We start from the raw sequence: 21978 nt of genomic DNA, 5'->3' as shown, positions 1-21978 counted from the left end.
TGGCAAAGAGATCCACGAGAGGTCGACCCCATAACCGCCACAGACTCTTGCAGATGTCCGGGTGCAGAATCCATTCTGTGGAGAGAACCTGACCTTTCCTGCTGAGTCTGTCTGCGCTCACATTGTTGACCCCCTGGATGAACCGCGTCAAAAGAGTCACCTTCCTTTCCTCCGCCCAGACGAGAAGCAGTCTTGCAATCTCGTACAGAGGCCAAGAGTGGGTCCCGCCTTGCTTCACAATATAGGCCAGAGCTGTCGTGCTGTCCGCATTAACTTGGACCACCTTGCCCCTGATCTGCTTTTCGAAGCCGATGAGAGCCAGATGAATAGCTAAAAGCTCCTTTTGATTGATGTGGAGAGAGGTTTGCTCCACCGTCCAAGTCCCCGAAAGCTCCTGCTTCTCTAGAGTGGCTCCCCACCCCGAATTGGAGGCGTCGGAACACAACACGAGGTCTGGGTTCCTCTGAAGTAAAGACAAGCCTTCTTTCAGTCTGGGCTCGTTGTCCCACCATTGAAGATGAGACTTGATGGAAGCCGAGATGGGAATGCAATCCCTGTCGAGGCTGTCCCCTTTCTTCCAATGGCGGTTGAGATGAAACTGAAGAGGACGCAAGTGCAACCTCCCCAGGGTCACGAACTTCTCTAACGACGAGAGAGTCCCCAGAAGGCTCATCCAATCTCTGACGGAGCAAAGATCTCTCTTCAGGAACGTTTGGACTTTTAGGAGGGCTGCTTGGATTCTCACCGACGACGGAAAAGCCCGAAAACTCTGACTGTGAATCTCCATCCCCAAATAAAGAATCTCCTGGGATGGAATCAGTTGTGATTTTTCCGGGCTCACCAGGAGACCCAGTTCTCTGGAGAGATCCAAAGTCATCTTGAGGTCCTTCAAACAACAATCGGCTGAGGAGGCTCTTATCAGCCAATCGTCCAGATACAGAGAGGCCCTGATTCCCCTCGAATGCAGCATGCTTGCCACATTCAGCATGATCTTGGTAAACAATAGAGGAGCCGTGCAGAGTCCGAAACAAAGAGCCCTGAACTGGAAGACCTTGTTTCCGTCCATGAACCTCAGATAACGTCTGCAGCTGGGATGAATCGGAAGGTGGAAATAGGCATCCTGAAGATCTAAAGAGACCATCCAATCGTCCTTCCTCACAGCTGCCAGAACTGTTTTCTGAGTCTCCTTAACCCTTTAAGGACCAAATAGCCCAAACGGGATCTTTAAAACAGCTACTTTTGGGTAGTCGTGGTGAACATGTTTATGCCTGTCTGAAATTGACGCTTTGGCAACTCATAGAGACACGCCTCTGCTCTTCGAATCAGCCAATCAGAAGCCGCCTGCCCTTCTCGCCAAGTCTGTAGCTCCTTCCAAAGACACCTCACTTGTGCTCCAGCCGCAAAAGTGTCAAGACGCGTCGCAGTAACGTCCACGTTTCCCCCCCCCCCCCACCTTCGTAATCATGGTAAGTACACAGTGACTGTAGGATAGTGAAGCCAAGTGATATGTTTACCTTTTGATGTGGGTTTCAATGGCTGTAGTGTTACTGACGTGTCATAGTGACTATCGGAAAAAGTATAGATCCCGCATGGGCTACCTCGGTCGAGTTTAGGCGGACCACGCTCATCCAATATGGGATCTATTGGACCGTAACGGTTCTACCGCGCACTAGGTTACAACGCACATCGTTTTTGCAATTTATTTTAGTGATTGTCTGAGACATTTGTGAATAGTTTTGACCATATTTGTAGAAATAATAGTGATGATTTAGATATGTTAGGCTCATGTGCATTCAAAATATTACCTTACAAGGGATTAAATTACTTTTTTGTTAGGCAGTTACATTTTTTTCATTACATGATTTTAATTTTTTTTTTTTTTTGCAGTTTCGTGGCCATACGTTTTATGGGCATCGCAACGCTGCATTGGAGACTCAGGAACGTACACCATGGGTTGCCCCTGACGATGCTGAAGGAAGTGATGTCGACGTGAGCCCTTTGGATGTCGACAGTGATGACGACGACCCTTCGTACGTTCCTGACGACGAAGGCCTTACTCTGGAGGATGCTTTTGACCCTCCCAACGCTAGAGGTTAGTATGAGAGAGAGAGAGAGAGAGAGAGAGAGAGAGAGAGAGAGAGAGAGAGAGAGAGAGAGAGAGAGAGAGAGAGAGATGGAGATAGAGAGAGAGAGAGAGAGAGAGAGAGAGAGAGAGAGAGAGAGAGAGAGAGATTTGTTTAAAAAAAAAATTTAAAAGCCTAGTTGTTACAATAGTTGCTCTTTAAATTTGTTTTCATTGTGTTGCTCTTTAAATTTTTGTAAACAATAAGTATTTTTTAAACTTATTTGTGTACTTGCATACTCACTGACATACACATGCACACACATGCATACTCACTGACATACACATGCACACACATTCATACTCACTGACATACACATGCACACACATGCATACTCACTGACATACACATGCACACACATTCATACTCACTGACATACACATGCACACACATGCATACTCACTGACATACACATGCACACACATGCATACTCACTGACATACACATGCACACACATTCATACTCACTGACATACACATGCACACACATGCATACTCACTGACATACACATGCACACACATTCATACTCACTGACATACACATGCACACACATGCATACTCACTGACATACACAAGCACACACATGCATACTCACTGACATACACAACCACACACATGCATACTCACTGACATACACATGCACACACATTCATACTCACTGACATACACATGCACACACATTCATACTCACTGACATACACATGCACACACATGCCTACTCACAGACATACACATGCACACACATGCATACTCACTGACATACACAAGCACACACATGCATACTCACTGACATACACATGCACACACATTCATACTCACTGACATACACATGCACACACATGCATACTCACTGACATACACATGCACACACATGCATGCACACACACCAGCACACACGATTCATTTACTGTTTCACTTATTTATTCTTGTTTCAGGTCGCAGGGTCAATGTTGTTGTCCCTCAGGAGATGCCTGTGGAAGAGGAAGGTGAAGGTGAGGTTAACCCTAAGAGGCCTCGTGTTGGTGAATGGAAGAAGGACGACATTGACATCCAACCCCTGCCCGACTTCATTCATCCACAGCCGGACTTCTTGAGGGAACCTTATGAGTATTTCTCTCAGTTCTTCACAGCTGAATTGAGGGATCACATCGTTTTCCAGTGCAACCTGTACTCAAGACAGAAGGATGTAGGCAGTAACTTCCACATATCAGAAGAGGATGTCATGGTTTTCCTTGGCCTCATCATATACATGGGCCTGGTTCCTCTCCCTAGCATCGTCGATTTCTGGGCCGTGAAGACCAGGATTCCTCAGGTTGCAGACTTCATGTCCAGGAACCGCTTCAAGGCCATTCGATCATCACTTCACTTCAACGACAATGACCAGGCAGCAGGCTCCCAAGATCGGTTCTTCAAGGTGAGAGTCCCCTTCAGCAAGGTCACCAGAGAGTTCCTGAAAGTTCCCGAGACTCCTATCCATTCCATTGATGAAGTGATGGTTGAATACAAGGGCACAAGGGCTGGTAACCTTCACCAGTATGTAGCCAAGAAGCCTGACAAGTGGGGCTACAAGTTGTTCTGCCGCTCCAGCGTGGATGGATTTGTGCATGATATTCTTATGTACCAAGGGGAGACAACCTTTGTGAGCCACCCTACTCAGCTGTCTGAAGAGGAGAATGCCATGTCTGTCACTTCCAAGTTTGTTGTCTCCCTTGTTAAGACCATCAAGGACCCAAGTCACGCAGCAGTGTATGCAGACAACTACTTCACCAGTATAGGGTTGGCTAAGTACCTGAGATCGAAGTATGGATGCCGGTATGTGGGAACTGCCAGGGAAAACCGAGTTGGACATCCTCCCCTGAAGTCTGTGAAGGAGATGAGCAAGAAGACGACGCAAAGGGGCACACTGGACTACGTCTCTTCTGATGGCATCCTCGTTGCAAGATGGAAGGACAACAGCGTCGTGACAATCTTGTCCACTGATGTCGGTGTCAACCCCATGGGAACAGTGGAGCGGTACGACAGGGCACAGAAGAAGAAGGTTCCCATTCCTTGTCCATCTGCCATCCAGATGTACAACAACCGCATGGGTGGCATCGACAAAAGTGACATGTTGACACACCTCTACAAGACCCCCTTCAGAGCAAAGAGGTACTACATGAGGCTCTTTGCTTACCTCCTGGACCTGATCATCTGCAACGCTTGGATTCTGTACAAGAGGGATTGCTTGGCTTTGCAGACGAACCCAAAGCCCCTCAAGGACTTCCGACTGGATATCTCCAATTGGCTGAGAAGTTTCAAGACATCAAACTTCAGGATTACTAGAAATTCTCTTGGCACCAGGGATGTCCCTTTGCCCAAAAGGGGCCAACGGGCAGTTTTGCCAAGTATAGAGTCACGCCAGGATGCCACTGCCCTACACATGCCAAAGCATGTCACCATGAGGCAGACCTGCAAGTTCTGTTCAACTGCAGGCCACATCCACAGGTCTCGCTGGATGTGTGAGGAGTGCAAGGTGGCCCTTTGCCTCACTGAAAATCGTAATTGTTTTGCTTTGTTTCATAAGATTTCCAAGTAATTTTTGTTTTTGCTCTTTTTCAATAGATTTTAAAGTAAGTTTTATAATGTTTCTATTTTATCAATGATGAGTAAGGTTTATTATATTTTTTGCATTTTCAGAGTATTTTTGTATTTTTATAGTATTTTTGTATTTATTGAATATTGTATTTTCTTGTATTTATAACGTATTTCTTATTTAATTAAATTGTTAAGCCATATATGTGTTTCTGTTATACATTGGCACTATAAAAAACTTTCTGTTATACATTAGAACTATAAAAAAACTGTTGGGCGAAACTTCAAAATCTGTGCCGTTATGGTCCAATAGATCCCATATGGGATGAGCGTGGTCCGCGTAAACTCGCCCAATGTACCCAAATGGGATACTTCATTGCATGCAATTATTTCGGTAATTTGGAAAATTTTTTAAAAGTACACAAGAATAAAAAGGTCTTGTATTTTCTAATACTACAACATACTAAAAGGAATTTTTAAAGTTTCCCATAAAACCTAGGGTGGACCTTAAAGGGTTAATGAACGTCGAGTTCTGGACGTAACCATTTAGCACACTTACGTCCAGAACCGGTCTCCACCCCCCGGAACTCTTGGGTACTAGAAAAAGGCGGTTGTAAAACCCCGGAGGCGTAACATCCTGCACTTCCTCTATTGCTTGCTTCTCTAATAAAAGAGACGTCTGCAGAAGCATGGCTTGCTTCTTGGGACCCTCTCTGTATTTGGGCGAAAGATCCACTGGATCTGTGACTAAAGGAGGATTGGCCAGGAAGGGGATCTTGTAGCCCTCCTTTAACACTTGGACGGACCAGGGGTCCGCTCCATTCCTCTCCCAAGCCTCCCAGAAGTGAGTCAACCTGGCACCCACTGCTGTCTGAAGGAAAGGGCAGTCAGACTTTACCTCGGCCGGACTTGCCCCCTCTGCCTCTAGGCTTCCTTCCTTCTGGTTTAAAAGAGCCTCTTCCAGAGGACTTCCCACGAAAGGACTGAGGTCGAAACCCAGAAGAAGATTCCTTAGGTTTACGAGAGGAGAATGACGGAGGCAAAACTTTCCTAGTCGAATGAGTAACTAAGTCATGTGTGGCCTTCTGCGTGAGGGCAGTAGCCACCTCGCCTACCAATTCTTGCGGAAATAAGGTATTAGACAAAGGTGCGAAAAGAAGGCCCGTTTTCTGGTAGGGAGACACTCCTGCAGAGAGAAAAGAGCACATCGTGGCCCTTTTCTTGAGAATTCCAGCTGTAAACAAGGCAGCAAGTTCGTTGGAGCCATCCCTCACACCTTTGTCCAAGCAGGACATCAAATGAACCAAACCACTAGTGTCCGTTTCCGTCATATCAGAGACCCTCTTACTCAAAGCCCCCAAAGCCCAGTCCAAGAAATTAAAAACTTCGAAGGCCCTGAACAGACCTTTAAGCAAATGGTCAAACTCTGGAATGGACCACCAAATCTTCGTCTTCCTTAAGGCAAGACGACGAGAAGCATCTACCAAACTTGAAAAATCCCCTTGGGCAGACGAAGGAAAACTCAAGCCCAACACTTCACCAGTCTCGTACCACACACTAGATTTAGAGGCTAACCTAGCGGGAGGAAAGGCAAAGGCCGTCTTGCCAAAAGATTTCTTGGAGTCCAACCAAGAACCCATTAATTTCAAGGCCCGCTTAGAGGATCGAGAAAGAACCATCTTGGTATAAACTGGAACCTTGGTAGCTTTACCTAAGATGAATTCAGAAGGCGGAGAACGAGGGGCCACAGGGGTAAATTGATCCGGGAAAATTCCAGTCAGAATAAGCATAAACTTGCGAAGATCCACAGCATGCTGATAATGCTTCTCCTCCTCATTCTCAGAGACTTCCTCAATAGGATCATCCTCATCCGACTTTTCCTCAGGCTCGTCTTCTGGCAGTGCAGCAACAGCCGCAGCCTGAACCGCAGGAACAACGTCTGGATGGGACTGCCTGTCAAGGCCAACATCTGCGTCAACCTGATGGGGAGAAGTAGAAGTAGATTGATGCGAAACACGGACGGGTAGACGATCTTCCTCAACCAACAACTGCCTAGACCGCTTCGAATCCGACTGCTGATGAACAGAAGAACGCTTGAAATCAGAAGGTAACTGTCGAAGATCGCCGAGAGGTCGCGTAAAGTCCGAAGACTGTTGACGCGAACGATCAAAGTAGTCAGGATGTCGACGCTGCGAATCAATGTTTTGACGCGAAGCGTCCAAAAGTTGTTGACGCGGACGATCCACTACTGTACTTCAAATCGTTGACGCGTCTCGTCCACTTGTCGACGCCGATGTTCTTCCCCGCGACCAGAATACGAAAACTGGTCAACCAAAACTCTCTGACGCGACTCATTAAAATCAACCTGGCGTTGAACACTATGACTGGGAGACCGCCTAAGCGATAACTCGTCAAGACCAGAGACCATCGAACGCCTGTGCGATAACTGGTCTGACATCGAACGCCCAGACATAACGCCAACACCTGGTTGATAAGAATCCATCAACGACGAGAGTTGTTCCTTCATAGACACAAGCGCAGACCATTTCGGATCAACAGAACTCCTAGAAGGAAGATTCGCACCAACGTCACCACGCATTTCGGGGGAAGAAAGCCAATCCGATGGAAGAGGGGGTGCATGAATAGTAACAAGGTCCGAATCGGAAGGAATCATATCCACACGAACACGGTGATCTGTACGTTTGGCCGGAGTGCAAGCGATGGGAGAACGGAAACGTTCCGGTGAACCCCACGAACTACATCCTGGACGCACAGGCGATTCCCGACGCTGTGAAACATCATGCGTCCGTTTAAGCGGTCTTGACGCGCGACGCCAGATCTCACTCCCCGACCCTTCATCGGAAGACGGGGATAACGCATGAACCTCACCTTTCCTACGATGAGGGTGAACGACCTGAGCTACGGCAACAGGAACGTTCGAGGGGACGTCTGCACGATTGATGATGCTTCTCGTTCCCTTAAGCCGTTCGACATTACTTCTCCCATGGGTTCGAGAGCTCGAAAGAGGTCTTAGGCTAGGTGAACGACAAGATCGTGCCGACGCACCCTCCGCAACACTAAACACATTAGCAACACTTGTCACAACACCGAGAGAGTCACGATTTTTCGGTACCACATCAGACACTGAAACACTTTCCACAGTTCCGATAGGCTCACAGTTTTTCAATACCTTTAACTCGGAAAAGATTGTATTTCTATCGGCTGCTAAGGACTCAACTTTCTCACCAAGAGACAAAATAGCAGTAAACATGTCTTTCATAGTAGGTACCTGATCTACCACCACAGGGGAAGGAATAGGATTAGGAACAGGTAAATTAGGTAAGGCTCTATCCACAGATCGGGAAGAACTACGCCTAACTCTATCTCTCTCTAGTCTCCTAACATAACGATCGAAAGTAACAAAATCATCATCAGTTAAGGAAAGACACTCATTACACCTATCATCTAATGAACAAAATTTACCCCTACATTTCACACAAATAGTATGAGGATCAATAGATCCTTTAGGAAGTCGAGTACGACAACCCTCACTAACACACCTACGCTGAGCAGGGGAGGAGTCGGCCATTTTGAATGCTAACGTGAGAGACCGACAAGCAAAAAGTAAGGGAAAAAACAATAAAGAAAATCTCAAACAAAAAGATTTCAAGATCAGAACCAAGGGAAAATAATCAACGATAGCTTAAACTCAAAAAAGAATGTTGTACATCACCAAACAACTTCCCAAGAGAGTAAAACACGAGAGCGAACTTCTATATGTCAGCCAGCTATGGCGGCAGAGAGAAGAACTGGAGATGGTGTGTGGTTCCACCTGTTCTACCGCTAGGGTGCGGTTGGTACACCTGGCGTATCTTCGATAGCGCGAGATTTGAATTTTCTGCCCTGGCGTCAGGGACTTCAGCTCTTTTATATAACCAGCGGGTAAGTTTTATATTCAAAATGTCTATTTAAGCAGTAAGGCAATTTGAACCACAAACGTTAACTAGACTCGACTCGAATGATGGTCTATTGACCAAAGAAATTATCATAATTATCACTTAAGCAGGATGACATTATCCAGCCAGTTTGATGAAAATCTAGTTCTGGGCTAAAGCTGTCCTTGCCTGGCAACCTTCCGTACTGGGGTTCAAGTCCCGCTCAATCTTGATAATTTCTTATAGTGTCAGCAACCTCACCATCCTTGCGAGCAAAGGATATGGTGCTTGGGGGAGCCAATAGATTTACCTGATGTCATCAGCAGCCATTGCCTGGCCTTCTTTGGTCCAAGCTTGGGTAGAGAAGGGAATGGGTGCTGATCATATGTATATATAGTCAGTCTCTAGGGCATTTTCACTATCCTTCGCCTCTGACATTCATGAGAGACCATTAAACCTAAACAACAAGATCTAATTTAAAGCCTTTGACACTCTACGTCGGTCTCTTCCCCCGCTAACTCGTCAGGCTTAACTTTGCTACTCAGAAGAACAGTAATGCAACTGTACGCAGTTAATTCCTTCAAACTTATTGTATCAAACAAACAATCTACAACATTCCAAAAACCGTTTTCATTGATCACCTCGTCCATCGTGTAGATGGCCCGATCCCAGTCGAGCGACACCCCCAGGCGTTTCATCTGGTCGTAGATTGTCGTCCCCTTCTGTTCCTTCCACTCTAGGATCTCGTCGATGAATCTGCAATTAAATAGAATACTCTTATCCAAAGATGGGCTTCAAATACCCCTCTTTCTTGCCTCACATTACACAGCACGTTTGTCATACAAGTGATGCCGAGTGTCGGAAGAGCGGCAGGAAAGCCGACTCGGGCAAAAGGATGCCAAATGATCATCTACATCCTTCACACGAGAGAAGACTTTAGTTTAACATAATTACTATTATTTACCTTAAATGATTAATTAGAATAACAATTATAACAGATGAATACTTGGTACATGAGTTAAAATATAGACACACTGATAAAGTCATAGAATCCAGGACATTAAACCAAAGGATAAAAGGGATTTTGACGTAGGAAAAATCTATTTCTGGGCTCGAACCTGTGCCGCCCAGTGAATAAGCTCCATTTAAGCACTTATTCTTAGGTAATTTACTGCTAAATATACCAGAGAAAAAATGTAAAGGAGTGCTAGGTTAACTAGCTCGCTCACCTATTGGTGTCGGTATAAAATTGGGCGTATAATCCAGAGGTCCCGCACTATTTAGATTAATCCACGACAGAGAACCCCAATAGAGGAGAGCCGTTCAACCTCACTCGGTACTACTACAATGCATCCGCTCAGAACCCAACTCCTTAGCACCCAAAGTTTGGGGACTCCAAGGGAGAGGAGCTGGGAGGGTTCACTGGGCGGCACAGGTCCTTCGCCCAGAAATAGATTTTTCCTACGTCAAAATCCCTTTTCTGGGCTCGAACCTGTGCCGCCCAGTGAATCTATACAAGAGAAAAATGTCACCAAACTTGCAAAATAAAGGAAAAAACATAAGCGTAAGAGAAATACAGGATGCTTTAATCAGAGATGAGTACCAAAAAACAATTATAAGGGTATCTTAAATATGAACATAAATCCAATAAGGTAGGTATAATAATGCCGTGAGTGATAATATATACAGATACTCAGGAGCATAAAATTTACAAATATAATAACAGTATTCAGGTGCGAGACCAACGAATACAATAGGGTATAAATGAGGCAGGTAAGAGGGAGAGATAAAGAGTCAAGGCATTAACCTGTGAGTTACTCGGGAGTAACTACGCTCCCTGCGGCTACTGTAGAAAATTTTAGGGCTTCCAAATGTTTAAGGTAGTGTTTCTTGAACACTGACGGTGATTTCCACCCTGTATACCTGGAAAGGTCTGTAAAATTCATGTGGTGAAAGAAGTTCACCGAGGTGGCAACCGCCCTGATATCATGTGCAAGAGGAAAAGAGTCAGGGTTAGCTTGTTTAATAAAATACAAAATTTGTTGCCTGATCCCTTTAATAGTAATGGTACCGCCTTGTTCTCTAACGAATAGAGGCCCCGAGGAGTTAGAGGAGGTCCGGGATAGATAAGACCTAAGAGTAGTGATAGGGCACAGCGACGGATCTTGCGTGAGGGGAACAATTTTCCAGGAGGTCCATCTGTTTTGAGGGTCTTCATTCTTAGCCAAAAAGAATTTGTTAGGAGAAAGAAGGACCTCTCCTGAAGGCAGAAAGTCAATATGACCCGGGTCTCTCGACAAGGCTGCCAATTCAGAAATTCTTGCCCCGGAAGCCAAGCTCACTAGGAAAAGTGTTTTCCTGAGAAGGGGCATGTAATCACAAGAACTGTTAATGGTATCAGAAGCCAATTTGAGTACGTCATTAAGGAACCAGGTCACCGGGGTAGGACGAGTAACCGGTTTCAGTCTGGCACAAGCTTTCGGAATTGAAGCTAACAAAGAGTCGGTTAAGTCTATGTTAAAACCCACTAGGAAGATCTTTTTCAGAGCCGATTTAATAGTGGTGATAGTATTGGCTGCCAGACCTGATTCTAATAAAGATCTAAAGAAAGTGACTGTAAGGTTCAAGTTCATACAGTTCACGTCTGAGTCTATTAAAAATTTTGCCAACATTTTAACTGCAGAGTCATACTGACGGATGGTGGAATCCCGTTTATCTGATTCTAGGAACAAGGTGTTTTGAGGATCAATATTGGCACCATGCATAGCCGCAAACTTCATAAAGTCCATAAAGTTAGGGCGCTCTGAATGTTTGAGAAAGCGTACACAACGCGTGTTTGTACTATCTGAGACAGAACCGGATTGGGTATCGGGTGAGGGTATAGTCTCAACTCCCGCAGGAGAGGATACCAGTTGCTCTTGGGCCAGTTGGGTGCGACCAAGGCTACTTGTCCCTTGAAGGATCTCAGTTTGTCTAGAACTTTCAGCAAAAGATTCACCGGGGGAAAGAGATAAATCTTTTCCCAGTTGTCCCAATTCTGTGACATGGCGTCTGTGGCGTAAGCCTGAGGGTCTAGATTGGGAGCCACATATACTCTCAATTTGTGGTTGGATTCCGTGGGGAAGAGGTCCACTTGGAGGCCGGGAACCTGAGAGAGAATCCACCGAAATGACTTTAGATCGAGTGACCATTCCGATTCTAGAGGGGAGGTCCGGGACAGGGCGTCTGCCACTACATTCCGGACTCCCGCCAGGTGGACAGCTGAAAGATGCCAACGGTTCGAGGCTGCTAGGGAGAATATGGCTACTAGAACATGGTTCAGAGGCCCTGACTTTGACCCGCCTCTGTTGAGGCAGCGGACCACCACTTCGCTGTCGAGGACCAGACGAAGGTGTTGTTTCTTGGGAAGAGCGAGACGTTTCAGGGTTAGAAGAACTGCCATGGCCTCTAGCACATTGATGTGAAAATGGCGGAACAAGGGAGTCCAAAGACCTTGAACTTTCTTGAGCTGAGAATAGCCGCCCCAACCTGATAGGGATGCGTCTGTGTGAATGATTAATTCCGGGGGCGGAAATCGAAGGGGAACTGACTTTGACAGACTGTTTGCTCTTGTCCAAGGAAGAAGTCTTTCCCGTAGAATGGGAGGAAGGCGGACTTTCCTGTCCCGGAGCTTCCGGTTCGCCCTCGAACGCCAGACACGATTGATATCTTTCAATTTTGCCTTCAGAAGAAGATCCGTCACTGAGGCAAACTGAAGGGACCCCAGAATCTTCTCTTGAAGCCGTCTGGAACTTACTTTGTCTTTGAGAAAGCGTTTGGTGTTCCTTGCAATCTCTAACCTCTTGGGTCTGGGAAGACACAGAGTATGATATATAAGATCCCATTGCAGGCCGAGCCATTGGAACTTCGATTTTGGAAGAAGACGGGACTTCTTGAAGTTGACCTGGAAGCCTAGAGATTGAAGATAATGGATGACTTTGTGAGTGGCTTTTAGGCAATTTTGGGAGGTGTCTGACCAAATGAGCCAGTCGTCCAGATAGGCTACTACTTGAATCCCTTGATTCCTGAGTTCCTGAACAGCGACTTCTGCTAGCTTTGTGAAGATCCTTGGGGCAATGTTGAACCCGAAAGGCATCACCTTGAAGGAGTAACTTTTGTCCCCTAAGCGAAAGCCTAGGTACGGACGGAAGTGTCTCGCTATCGGGACGTGATAGTAGGCGTCTGTAAGATCGATAGAGGTGGTGACGGCCCCACGGGGAAGTAAGGTCCATACCTGCGAGACGGTAAGCATTCGAAACTTGTCGCATTGAATGGACAAGTTGAGAAGGGATAGATCTAGAATCACTCTTCTCTTGTCTGAATCCTTCTTCGGGACACTGAACAGCCGACCTTGAAACTTCAGATGTTTCGTTTCTTGTATGGCATTCTTTTGTAAAAGATCCTGGACAAATTCGACCAGGTCCGGAGTGGAATGTTGACGAAATTTGTTCGGAGGAGGAGGTCCTTGAATCCAACTCCACCCTAGTCCCTTGGAGATGATACTGAACGCCCAGGGACTGAACCTCCATTTGTTGCGGAAGGCATAGAGCCTCCCCCCTACCTGCTGCACCTCAGTATTGGTTTGAGGAGTTGCCTCCACGTCCGCCTCGGAAGTTCTTTCCTCTGCGAAAGGCTCTTCCCCTGCCTTTGTTCTGGTTAGAGCCACGGTGGTAGCCTCTACCTCTACCATAACTCTGGGAAGAGCTATGAGCCTCGTAGGACTGGTTAAAGGCAGGGGAAGTGGCGGAGGCACCAGAAAGCTGGCTCTTAGGTAGCAGAACGGTGACATAGTCATCCGAAGGAGCCCGAGAGGTGGAGGGCTGTGCAGGGGCAACAGAAGATGGAGGAAGAGGCAGCCGGAAGTTGGATGAAGCACTCTGTTGTTGCCTGAACTGGGTGGAGGTATATGGTCTAAGCTTCTTCCTACCCCGGGCTTGATAATTTGCGGGGTCATACTTGCGTTTAGGGGTCAAACCCCAACGGGCTTTAAGGCTCTGATTAACCCTAGTGGCCTCCGCCAAGACTTCCTCTACGAGATCCTCGGGGAAGAGATTTGAACCCCAACAGGAGGACCGGATGAGTTTATTAGGTTCATGCCTAATCGTCGCCTCAGCTAGAACATGCTTGCGACATCTGCGTTTAGCAGTAGCAAAGTCATACAAGTCATAATATAACGACTGTAACGTAGCCTTGTTGAGAGACTTAAAAATACTCTCCGTATCGTAAGTCAAGGCTATCGACTCCGTGGATGTGGCCAGGTTTAGAGTACGGCCCACACGTAGGCGGGAATCATATTCCTGTTTAATGAGAGATTCCGGGAGACGGGGAAGCTTCTCACTAAACAAGACTGAGGCACAGTCTGCTGCAAGCTTGCCGGAGGTAAAGGTGGTATGGACGTTGTCCCAACACTCAATACCTGAGGGAAGAAGGAGGGAGATTGGATCCACCTCTCGGATGGGAGGCAAGGGCTTCTCCTCCAGAGCATATTGAAAGGCAAGCTCTGCCACCTTATTGACGCATGGAGTCAAGGTGGTCTTGTCCATTAAGAACATCGTAAAGGAGCTTTTATGAGGCGTCAGCATGGTGTTAGTGCAGCCGATGTCATTCAAAAATCTGGCCCAAACAGATTGGGCTTGCTCCTTCGGGAAGATGACCGTCTCTTTGGGGACCTTGTCTAATCGGACTAAAGCTTCCTCGGTAAGTCTGGCATAACCATGAAATGGAAATGCCAGACCCGGAGGAAAGAATTCAAAGTCCTCTAGAGGACGAGTGCCAAGGCCCTCCAGAGTCAACATTCCGTCTGAGAACGGGGAATGAAGAGCCATCCGCCAGGGGTTGTTCTTGGCAAACGGCGGGAGCTTAGAGGCATCCGGTATGAGAGAGCTTTGGACTCTCTCCGGAGCTCCTTGCTCTAAAGCCCCAATTCTCTGACCGAAGTTAGAGAACATCGTGTCCATCCTCGACTGCATCTCCGAAACCAACTTTGCCTGCATCTCCGACACGATGCGAAGCATAGCTGATTCGGAAAGGCCCGGGCTAGCAGCAGGAGGGGCGGAAGGAACTCCCGGGTCGTGAGACTTAGAGGAGGAACCAGAGGTCTTTGAAGACGGGTTCGTACCATGTTTAGAGCCATGAGAAGTCTTGTGAGGCTTGCGAGCTTTGGGTAAGGTCCTTGAAGTAGACTTATCCTTAGGGGGAACCGGGTATGAACGTTGAGACGAATCACGGTCCCCAGAAAATCCAAGAAAGGAAGAGCGATCAGAAGAAGAAGAAAGAGCGGGGCTGAGGATAGGAATCTCAGCGCCGGACACACCTGCCTCACTTACCACCCTACCTGTATCCGGCTCGTCTAGCAACATTGGTTCGACGTCCAGGTTCATGGAGGCAACATTGTCCTCCAGACCTCCGGGGGCGTCCGATGGATCTTGCTCTGGGTCGATGAGACCCGTTATAGTGGCATCAATGTGGGCAATGATGGGAGCTGCCACATGCCTAGCCACAGCAGCTGAAGACTTGGCGTTGGGGTAAACCATGGTGCAGTAGTCCTCAGATAGGACGTACGGCCGCTTAGACTTTACATTCCGGGCAAACCCACCAATCCACACCTTCAGTGTGGCCCGAGCCGCGGACTTTTGCTCCAGGGATGCCTGAAATAATAGGGGGAATTATAAAAGGGAGACTCCCAATGGTCCTTCAAGACCATAGATATCTTACTAATAGTAAATAAAATAAGAAGGCAATATAGCCAACGGGACTCACCGAGTCAGATCCAAGGGTAGTGATGAGGTCGAAGCAAATCACACAGTTATCCGGGTGCCATACCACAACGTCTTCCAGTTGAACCCCACAGGGGGCGTGAGATCGGCAGACGGAGTGGCCACAAGGCTGGTGCAGAACAGCTGCACAGGCCGGCGTCAGACAATGCACCATCTGTAAAAAGAATAGTATATGAGAAACTGTAATTCTCTTAATTAGGGGCGGGTCTGGAGGACCCGGGCCTAACATAGGTCTAACACAAGATTAGAGCTTAACTGTACTATTCTTTAAGTGGCCTAACATAGGTCTAACACAAGAATAGAGCTTAACTGTACTATTCTTTTAAGTAGGGGCGGGTCCGGAGGACCCGGGCCTAACATAGGTCTAACACAAGATTAGACTGTAAAAAATAAAATAATTTTATTTTTTTTTTTTTTTTTTTTTTTTTTTTTTTTTTTTTTTTATATAGGGGCGGGTCCGGAGGACCCGGGCCTAACATAGGTCTAACGCAAGGTTAGAGCTTAACTGTAATATTCTTACATAGGGGCGGGACCGGGGGTCCCGGGCCTAAACATAAGTCTAACTTGAAACTAAAGTATAGCCATCCATTCCGGTCAAGCCGGGAGCATAAAAAAGGATGCAATAACAAGGAATTAAGACACATAGTGTCTGATTTCCCGGGGTGGGGTAGACCCCGGGCCGGGAAATAAAGGTATATTCAATACCAATTCCTTTAGAGACTCCGGGGTAGTGATCTGTCATATATAATCATCATAGGAAATGTTATAAAATAATAGGGGGGCGGAACTGTAACTAAGAACTGCCAATCGAACCCGGAGGGTTTCGTATAACATAAGCCAGAATGAAAAGTGAATATAAAATAGGGTGCACCGGGATCCAACTCTGTTGACCGGTGGCCAACCAGACTAGACAGAGACTAAACCGCCGGGCCACCCGGAGGACAAAGTCCATAAACACTGAACTACCCCCTCTAAAAGGAGGGAAGGCAACGGTCCCTTAGTGGAGGGGGGAGAAGCCTAGCCGCCCACCTAACTAGAGGGGGAGCGTGGGGGAGGATCACGTGATACGAGGCAGCAGGGCTACCAACTGACGATCCCCAACCAGACAGATCAAACGGAGTAATGGCACAAATATTCATTATAAAATTAATAATAGCGTTAAATATATGAATAAACACATAGAAAATTTTTGGGCAAGGCATGCAACATAAATAATTAAAACACAAAAGACACACCTGATGGCTAAAATAACATTGCCGCCTTAGCACGGTCGGCAGCCATAGCGATACGTAAATGATATCGGCCCAAAAATTGAACCACGAGGATTCTAAACGCTAAATAATGAATATTCACAATAACAAATAATATTTGATAATAAAAATAATACACATAGTAACACCGCAAGTGAAAATTAAAAGCTCTCAAAAATAGGAGTACCAACTGTAGCGAAATCAAGCAAGATCGGTATGAACGAAGAGAATAAACTCCTATAATATAAATATTAAACGATCTAGGTTGCTCAAAACACAGTAAAACCCAGCTTGGTACTTAACTTAGACGGTGTCTCCTGGGAAACCGACGAAGAAGCCATAATTCACTAGAAAATATCCAAAAATCGAGAGCACTAGAAAAATGCGGGTTACTGCACAAGTCGTGCTAAACGGAGTTAGGTTCTGAGCGGATGCATTGTAGTAGTACCGAGTGAGGTTGAACGGCTCTCCTCTATTGGGGTTCTCTGTCGTGGATTAATCTAAATAGTGCGGGACCTCTGGATTATACGCCCAATTTTATACCGACACCAATAGGTGAGCGAGCTAGTTAACCTAGCACTCCTTTACATTTTTTCTCTGGTATATTTAGCAGTAAATTACCTAAGAATAAGTGCTTAAATGGAGCTTATTCACTGGGCGGCACAGGTTCGAGCCCAGAAATGACCATACTACTTGCCTTTCTCTGCCCAGCTGATGCCTCGTAACCTGCTTGGTTGCCCAAAGGTGTCGCTCCACCACGACTTGGGTCGCGATGCCTGCGTGGTCGCAACCGGGCACCCAAACAACTCGTCTCCCGTTCATCTGGTGCCTGTGAGATAGGACATACACTTTAGGATTATAAATGAATAATGTCCTTGAATAACGTCTTAGCAGAGAGATGTGGCGTCTGGATGATTGGGAGAAAAGTGAGATGGTTGACATTTAAACTATTATGATGATAATGATTCCAGGATGGATATAACCTTGTATAAATGTGATTTGGAAATGTAATGGACTCCAAAGGTAATTTCTAATTACAGAAGAGAACCCTCACACCTTCAATCTCTGTCCCTATACGGATCAGAATAAGAAAGAAACCTAAGGAATAACGTAAATAAAAATTGTTTTCTCCTATGGATTTCAGACACTCTATAACACTGGTCCGGGCGAGTTATGTAACTCAAGACGATGAACCAACGAGCGTCCATCAAACGTGACTACATCAATATATCTAAGCCGTTAATAAAGAACAGTTGACGATCCTCTTTTCTAAGAGCTAAGGTGGAGCCAAATTTATAATGTCAGTATTTTGTTTGTAACGCATATTCCTTAAATAGTTCTCTAATCATTTAAAAAAAAGATTTTCGAGATATCAAATTTTTTGTGCTGTGCTAAACATTGTGGGAATATTAGCTAAGCTACAACCATAGTTGAAAAAGCAGGATGATATAAGCCCAAGGGCTCCATAAGGGAAAAATAGCCCAGTGCAGAAAGGAAATAAGGACAAAATAATAAACTCCAAGAGAAGTAATGAGCAATTAATAAAAAAAATTTCTAAGAACAGTAACAACATTGAAATAGATCTATAAAAAATATACTATAAAGAGAGACTTATGCTCACCCAGTTCGAGAGAAAACAATTCTCTTGAAGTTTGAACTTACTCAGAACAATTTGCTTACTGTTAAAGTCCACAACACGATTCCACTAACAAAAGACAACAGGCAATGCAACGAGACTAACCATCTTGCCAACACGTCTTGTATAGCACAGGTCAGTGCGTGGCCCAAATGAAGGTGTCCTGTGATGTTAGGCGGTGGTAAGATCATGACGAACTTCTCTTGCGCGTCGCTCCTCCGGAAAAACCCGTTCTCTTCCCACCACTTGTACCAGCCACTCTCCACGGCTTTTGGATTGTAGGCCAGCGCGATAGGCTGCGATGTATCTTAAAGAGAGGGAGCAAGGGTCAGAATAGCTATTTATACCTGACGAGAAGACCTGATCTACTGAAAATACCGTTACAAATAAACCAAGGGTCTTACAAGCTTCAAAGTTATTATTCAAATCATTGAACACTTTCCAGAAATGGCCGCTCATTCTCAGTATTACAATAGTGACATTTACCTACAATAATTCGTTGTCTTGAAATGCTTTTGCATATTGTTACATGCATAACAAATATGTTTCTCGCTTAATCCCATAATACACGACCATTTAACCAATACTAATGAATTTTTCACACTCAGTTCTTGAGACATTCATGGATAATTTGAGCGAAGTTAAAAAATCCACACCATCAACTTTAATACTTGCTTACTTCGTGTAAGCATCTACCTTGCTCCCCTTGGAACACTGGCCACCATGACTCTGATACTTAAAAACATATTTGTAAGTACACTACAGTAATATTACAATTCTACAAATCAACTTGGCAAATGATAGATAATTGTTAAAGAACACATACCAGAGACCCGGTAAATAACATATAGTTACTGAAATGATGTAATATAACAGATTTGTAAGTAATTTGTATTTTTCCTAGTATACAAACCTAGAGCTAATTATAGGGGTATACCTTCGGCGTAGCTGAAAGACGAGCCATGATAATTTTAGTGAGTGATAACTACCCCCATCCGCTAGTTAGCAGGTGGGGGGTGAGGTGGACTGGCTACCCCGCTCACTCACACCTCCCAGCTGAGTAACCACTTTTGCTTTATGGCAGGACTTCTCGGGGGACAGGGTGGCGGGCCAATTTATATAAATAGCTCTCTGGTATGTGCTCTTTAACAATTACCTATCATTTGCCAAGTTGATGTACTGTATTACAAAATCTATAAGAAGATCACAGCTTATGTCCATCTTAACCTTATATTGTAGAATTTAATTAAACTAGAATGGACACTCGGTAGAGTGCATACCTTCGCCATTGGACCTTTTGTCATGACATCATTATATTACATTGTATATCACAATTTAAGTAATTGAATTAATGTATGCAAATCAGATAAAATTTGGCCATAATATAGCAAAAATATTTTTTACCCTTTTTGTGACTTTTGACACAATCACTCCCAAAACCTTATAAAATTATCCCTGGATCATGGACAATAATCCCACAAAATTCTGATGAGATTCGGTGAAATACTTTTTGAGTTATGCGAATCACATAAAACACAGACAGACAGAGCCTATCATAACACATCCCTCGCCAGAACAAAGTTCGCGATGTAAAAAAACAGCAGAAAATTATCTGTAGAGTATAGAAAATCAGCTTATGTAAATAATTAAATTATTGTAGTTGGGAATATCAAATGAACCAACCTTTCTTCACAGAAGAGTAACATCTTGAAAATCTAAAGTCGACAGTCGTCCTAGTGCGTATTGCCGGCAACAAGAGCTGGAAACTCTTCATTATTTGTTTGTTTATTAATTCTGATGTCGAGGCTGAAGATCATACGCCATTCATTTCTTAAAATTGAAATATCTGGAAGAAATAATGAACTTCTTAGAATAAGTTAGTGTTAGTAGGTTTAATATATCTGTAGCTATCGATAAAAAAAAAAAAAAAAATTTAAATCACAAAATATAGCAACTATAGTCCATTTCTTTTACCGAGGCATATTTGCACCGACTCGCAACGGTGCCCTTTTAGCTCGGAAAAGTTTCCTGATCGCTGATTGGTTAGAATTATTGTGTCCAACCAATCAGCGATCAGGAAACTTTTCCGAGCTAAAAGGGCACCTCTGCGAGTCGATGCAAATCTGCCTCGCTAAAAGAAATTGACTATAGTACACTATATTGTAAGGTATTTCCAGTGTTTAATATTGAAGATCTACACACAACAGATTTGCAATAGAACAATAATAGATAATCCAATAATATATGCTCATAAAATTATTGTTACCATAATAACAGTACAGTATTCTAAAAGAGTCGACTTATAACAAGTGGTCAAGGCTAAAACTTCATACGCTTAACTCAAACAAATGTGTGATTAATTTGAGTATCTTTTAGCTACTAAACTTAAAAACATACCAAGCATAATTTAGCTTAGCCTAAACCATACTCAAAGAGCCATTGTCAAACTCGTACTTCTGTACAAATAATTTGCGGTAAACCTAGACCATAATCTAGGACGATGTAGTTACCTAACCTATTTCAGGCTGTTGGGCGAGCAAATCTCTCCGCCGTTAGGACACAGGCTGCAAGGTGAGGTTAAGTTACATTGCATAAGATTGAAACATATTCAATTTGATCTTAATGAATAAAAACATATTTATTTAGACAGTGTATGATGGGATAAAGTGAAAATTAACCGCAAGGGAAATGCGTCCATACGACATAACCCAGAGCCGTTTTGGGTAAATATTTACCCTTAAAGCCGTTGTAAATATCGAAATCTTACATTCCTTGGGGTGTACGTATGATAGCGGCCACCTGTATGCACGATGACGGCCGACTTAGAATACGGCAGTATAAGGAGGGGGTTGCATGGGGGGCGTTAGCCCCCTCCTGTCAGGTAAGGCCACGGCTAGTAGGTTAGGTTAGGGGAGAAAAGTTTAAATTAGTTGAAGTCGATTTTTTATGAACGCTGGAGGAACTGGCCCCTGATATACAAAGGCTCCTAAAAACATATAGATTCCGATATTGTATGATAGTATACAGTTAAAATTAACCACAAGGAAAGTATGTCCGTCAGACCTAGCCCAGAGCCGTTTTGGGTAAATAGGCCTATCTACCCTAAAGGTAGTTGTCAAGTTAAAAATCTAACAATTCTTAAGTTAACATGACCTAGGTATTGTCCGATAGCAAACCAATTAGGGTCGAATTAGCCTAAGCTACGAAGCCGTGTGGTTAACCATTGGTGTCAGAGGTTTTCACGGCAAAATTAAAATCGGTTCAACATGACACCATTAAGCTGAGCCTTGATTATATGGTCAATTATAATCTGTGAGCCATCATGAATAATTATATCGATTATATATTTATTAAATTATCTAAATAAGTAATTAAATATAAAATTAATTAATTTAATAACGAAAATTGTCTCAAAGATCTCTTGCCGGATAAGTAAATACACGTAAATTAGCGTTAATATATATCTATATTTATCACAAACTAAGAAAAATATATCTTTGTATATTATATTTTCTTTTAAAATTAAAAAATCAATAAAATTAAACTTACTTAAGCGTTATTTTCTTATAAATTCATCTTTCCGTCAAAATATTTATCAAAATAGGGTTCTTGACGTTAGTAGTAAATGTAGATTCTTAGGTCTATAAC

At 44.4% G+C, this 21978-nt stretch overlaps 1 protein-coding gene across 3 annotated transcripts in view; it reads right to left on the bottom strand.

The window, feature by feature from the left end:
* LOC137647194 (valine--tRNA ligase-like) overlaps nucleotides 1-21978 on the bottom strand; it is an 89452-nt gene extending 67474 nt beyond the window's left edge. Inside the window, exons 1-5 of one of the 3 annotated variants that reach the window (XM_068380521.1) lie at nucleotides 21880-21978; nucleotides 20014-20176; nucleotides 18436-18637; nucleotides 17392-17523; nucleotides 9271-9385 (exon numbers count right to left, since the gene is read on the bottom strand). In XM_068380521.1, the coding sequence (XP_068236622.1) occupies nucleotides 9271-9385; nucleotides 17392-17523; nucleotides 18436-18637; nucleotides 20014-20104 (540 nt within the window). In that variant the 5' untranslated portion in view covers nucleotides 20105-20176; nucleotides 21880-21978. Of the gene's footprint in view, nucleotides 1-9270; nucleotides 9386-17391; nucleotides 17524-18435; nucleotides 18638-20013; nucleotides 20177-20840; nucleotides 20867-21879 lie in introns of those variants that run through there. The other 2 variants (XM_068380523.1, XM_068380522.1) reach the window with 2 other exon arrangements.

This window comes from Palaemon carinicauda, chromosome 9 (genome assembly GCF_036898095.1).
Source record: "Palaemon carinicauda isolate YSFRI2023 chromosome 9, ASM3689809v2, whole genome shotgun sequence".
Taxonomy (NCBI): domain Eukaryota; kingdom Metazoa; phylum Arthropoda; class Malacostraca; order Decapoda; family Palaemonidae; genus Palaemon; species Palaemon carinicauda.
The sequence above is the reverse complement of the archived record's forward strand: the minus strand, read 5'-3'. Positions and strand labels throughout refer to the sequence as shown.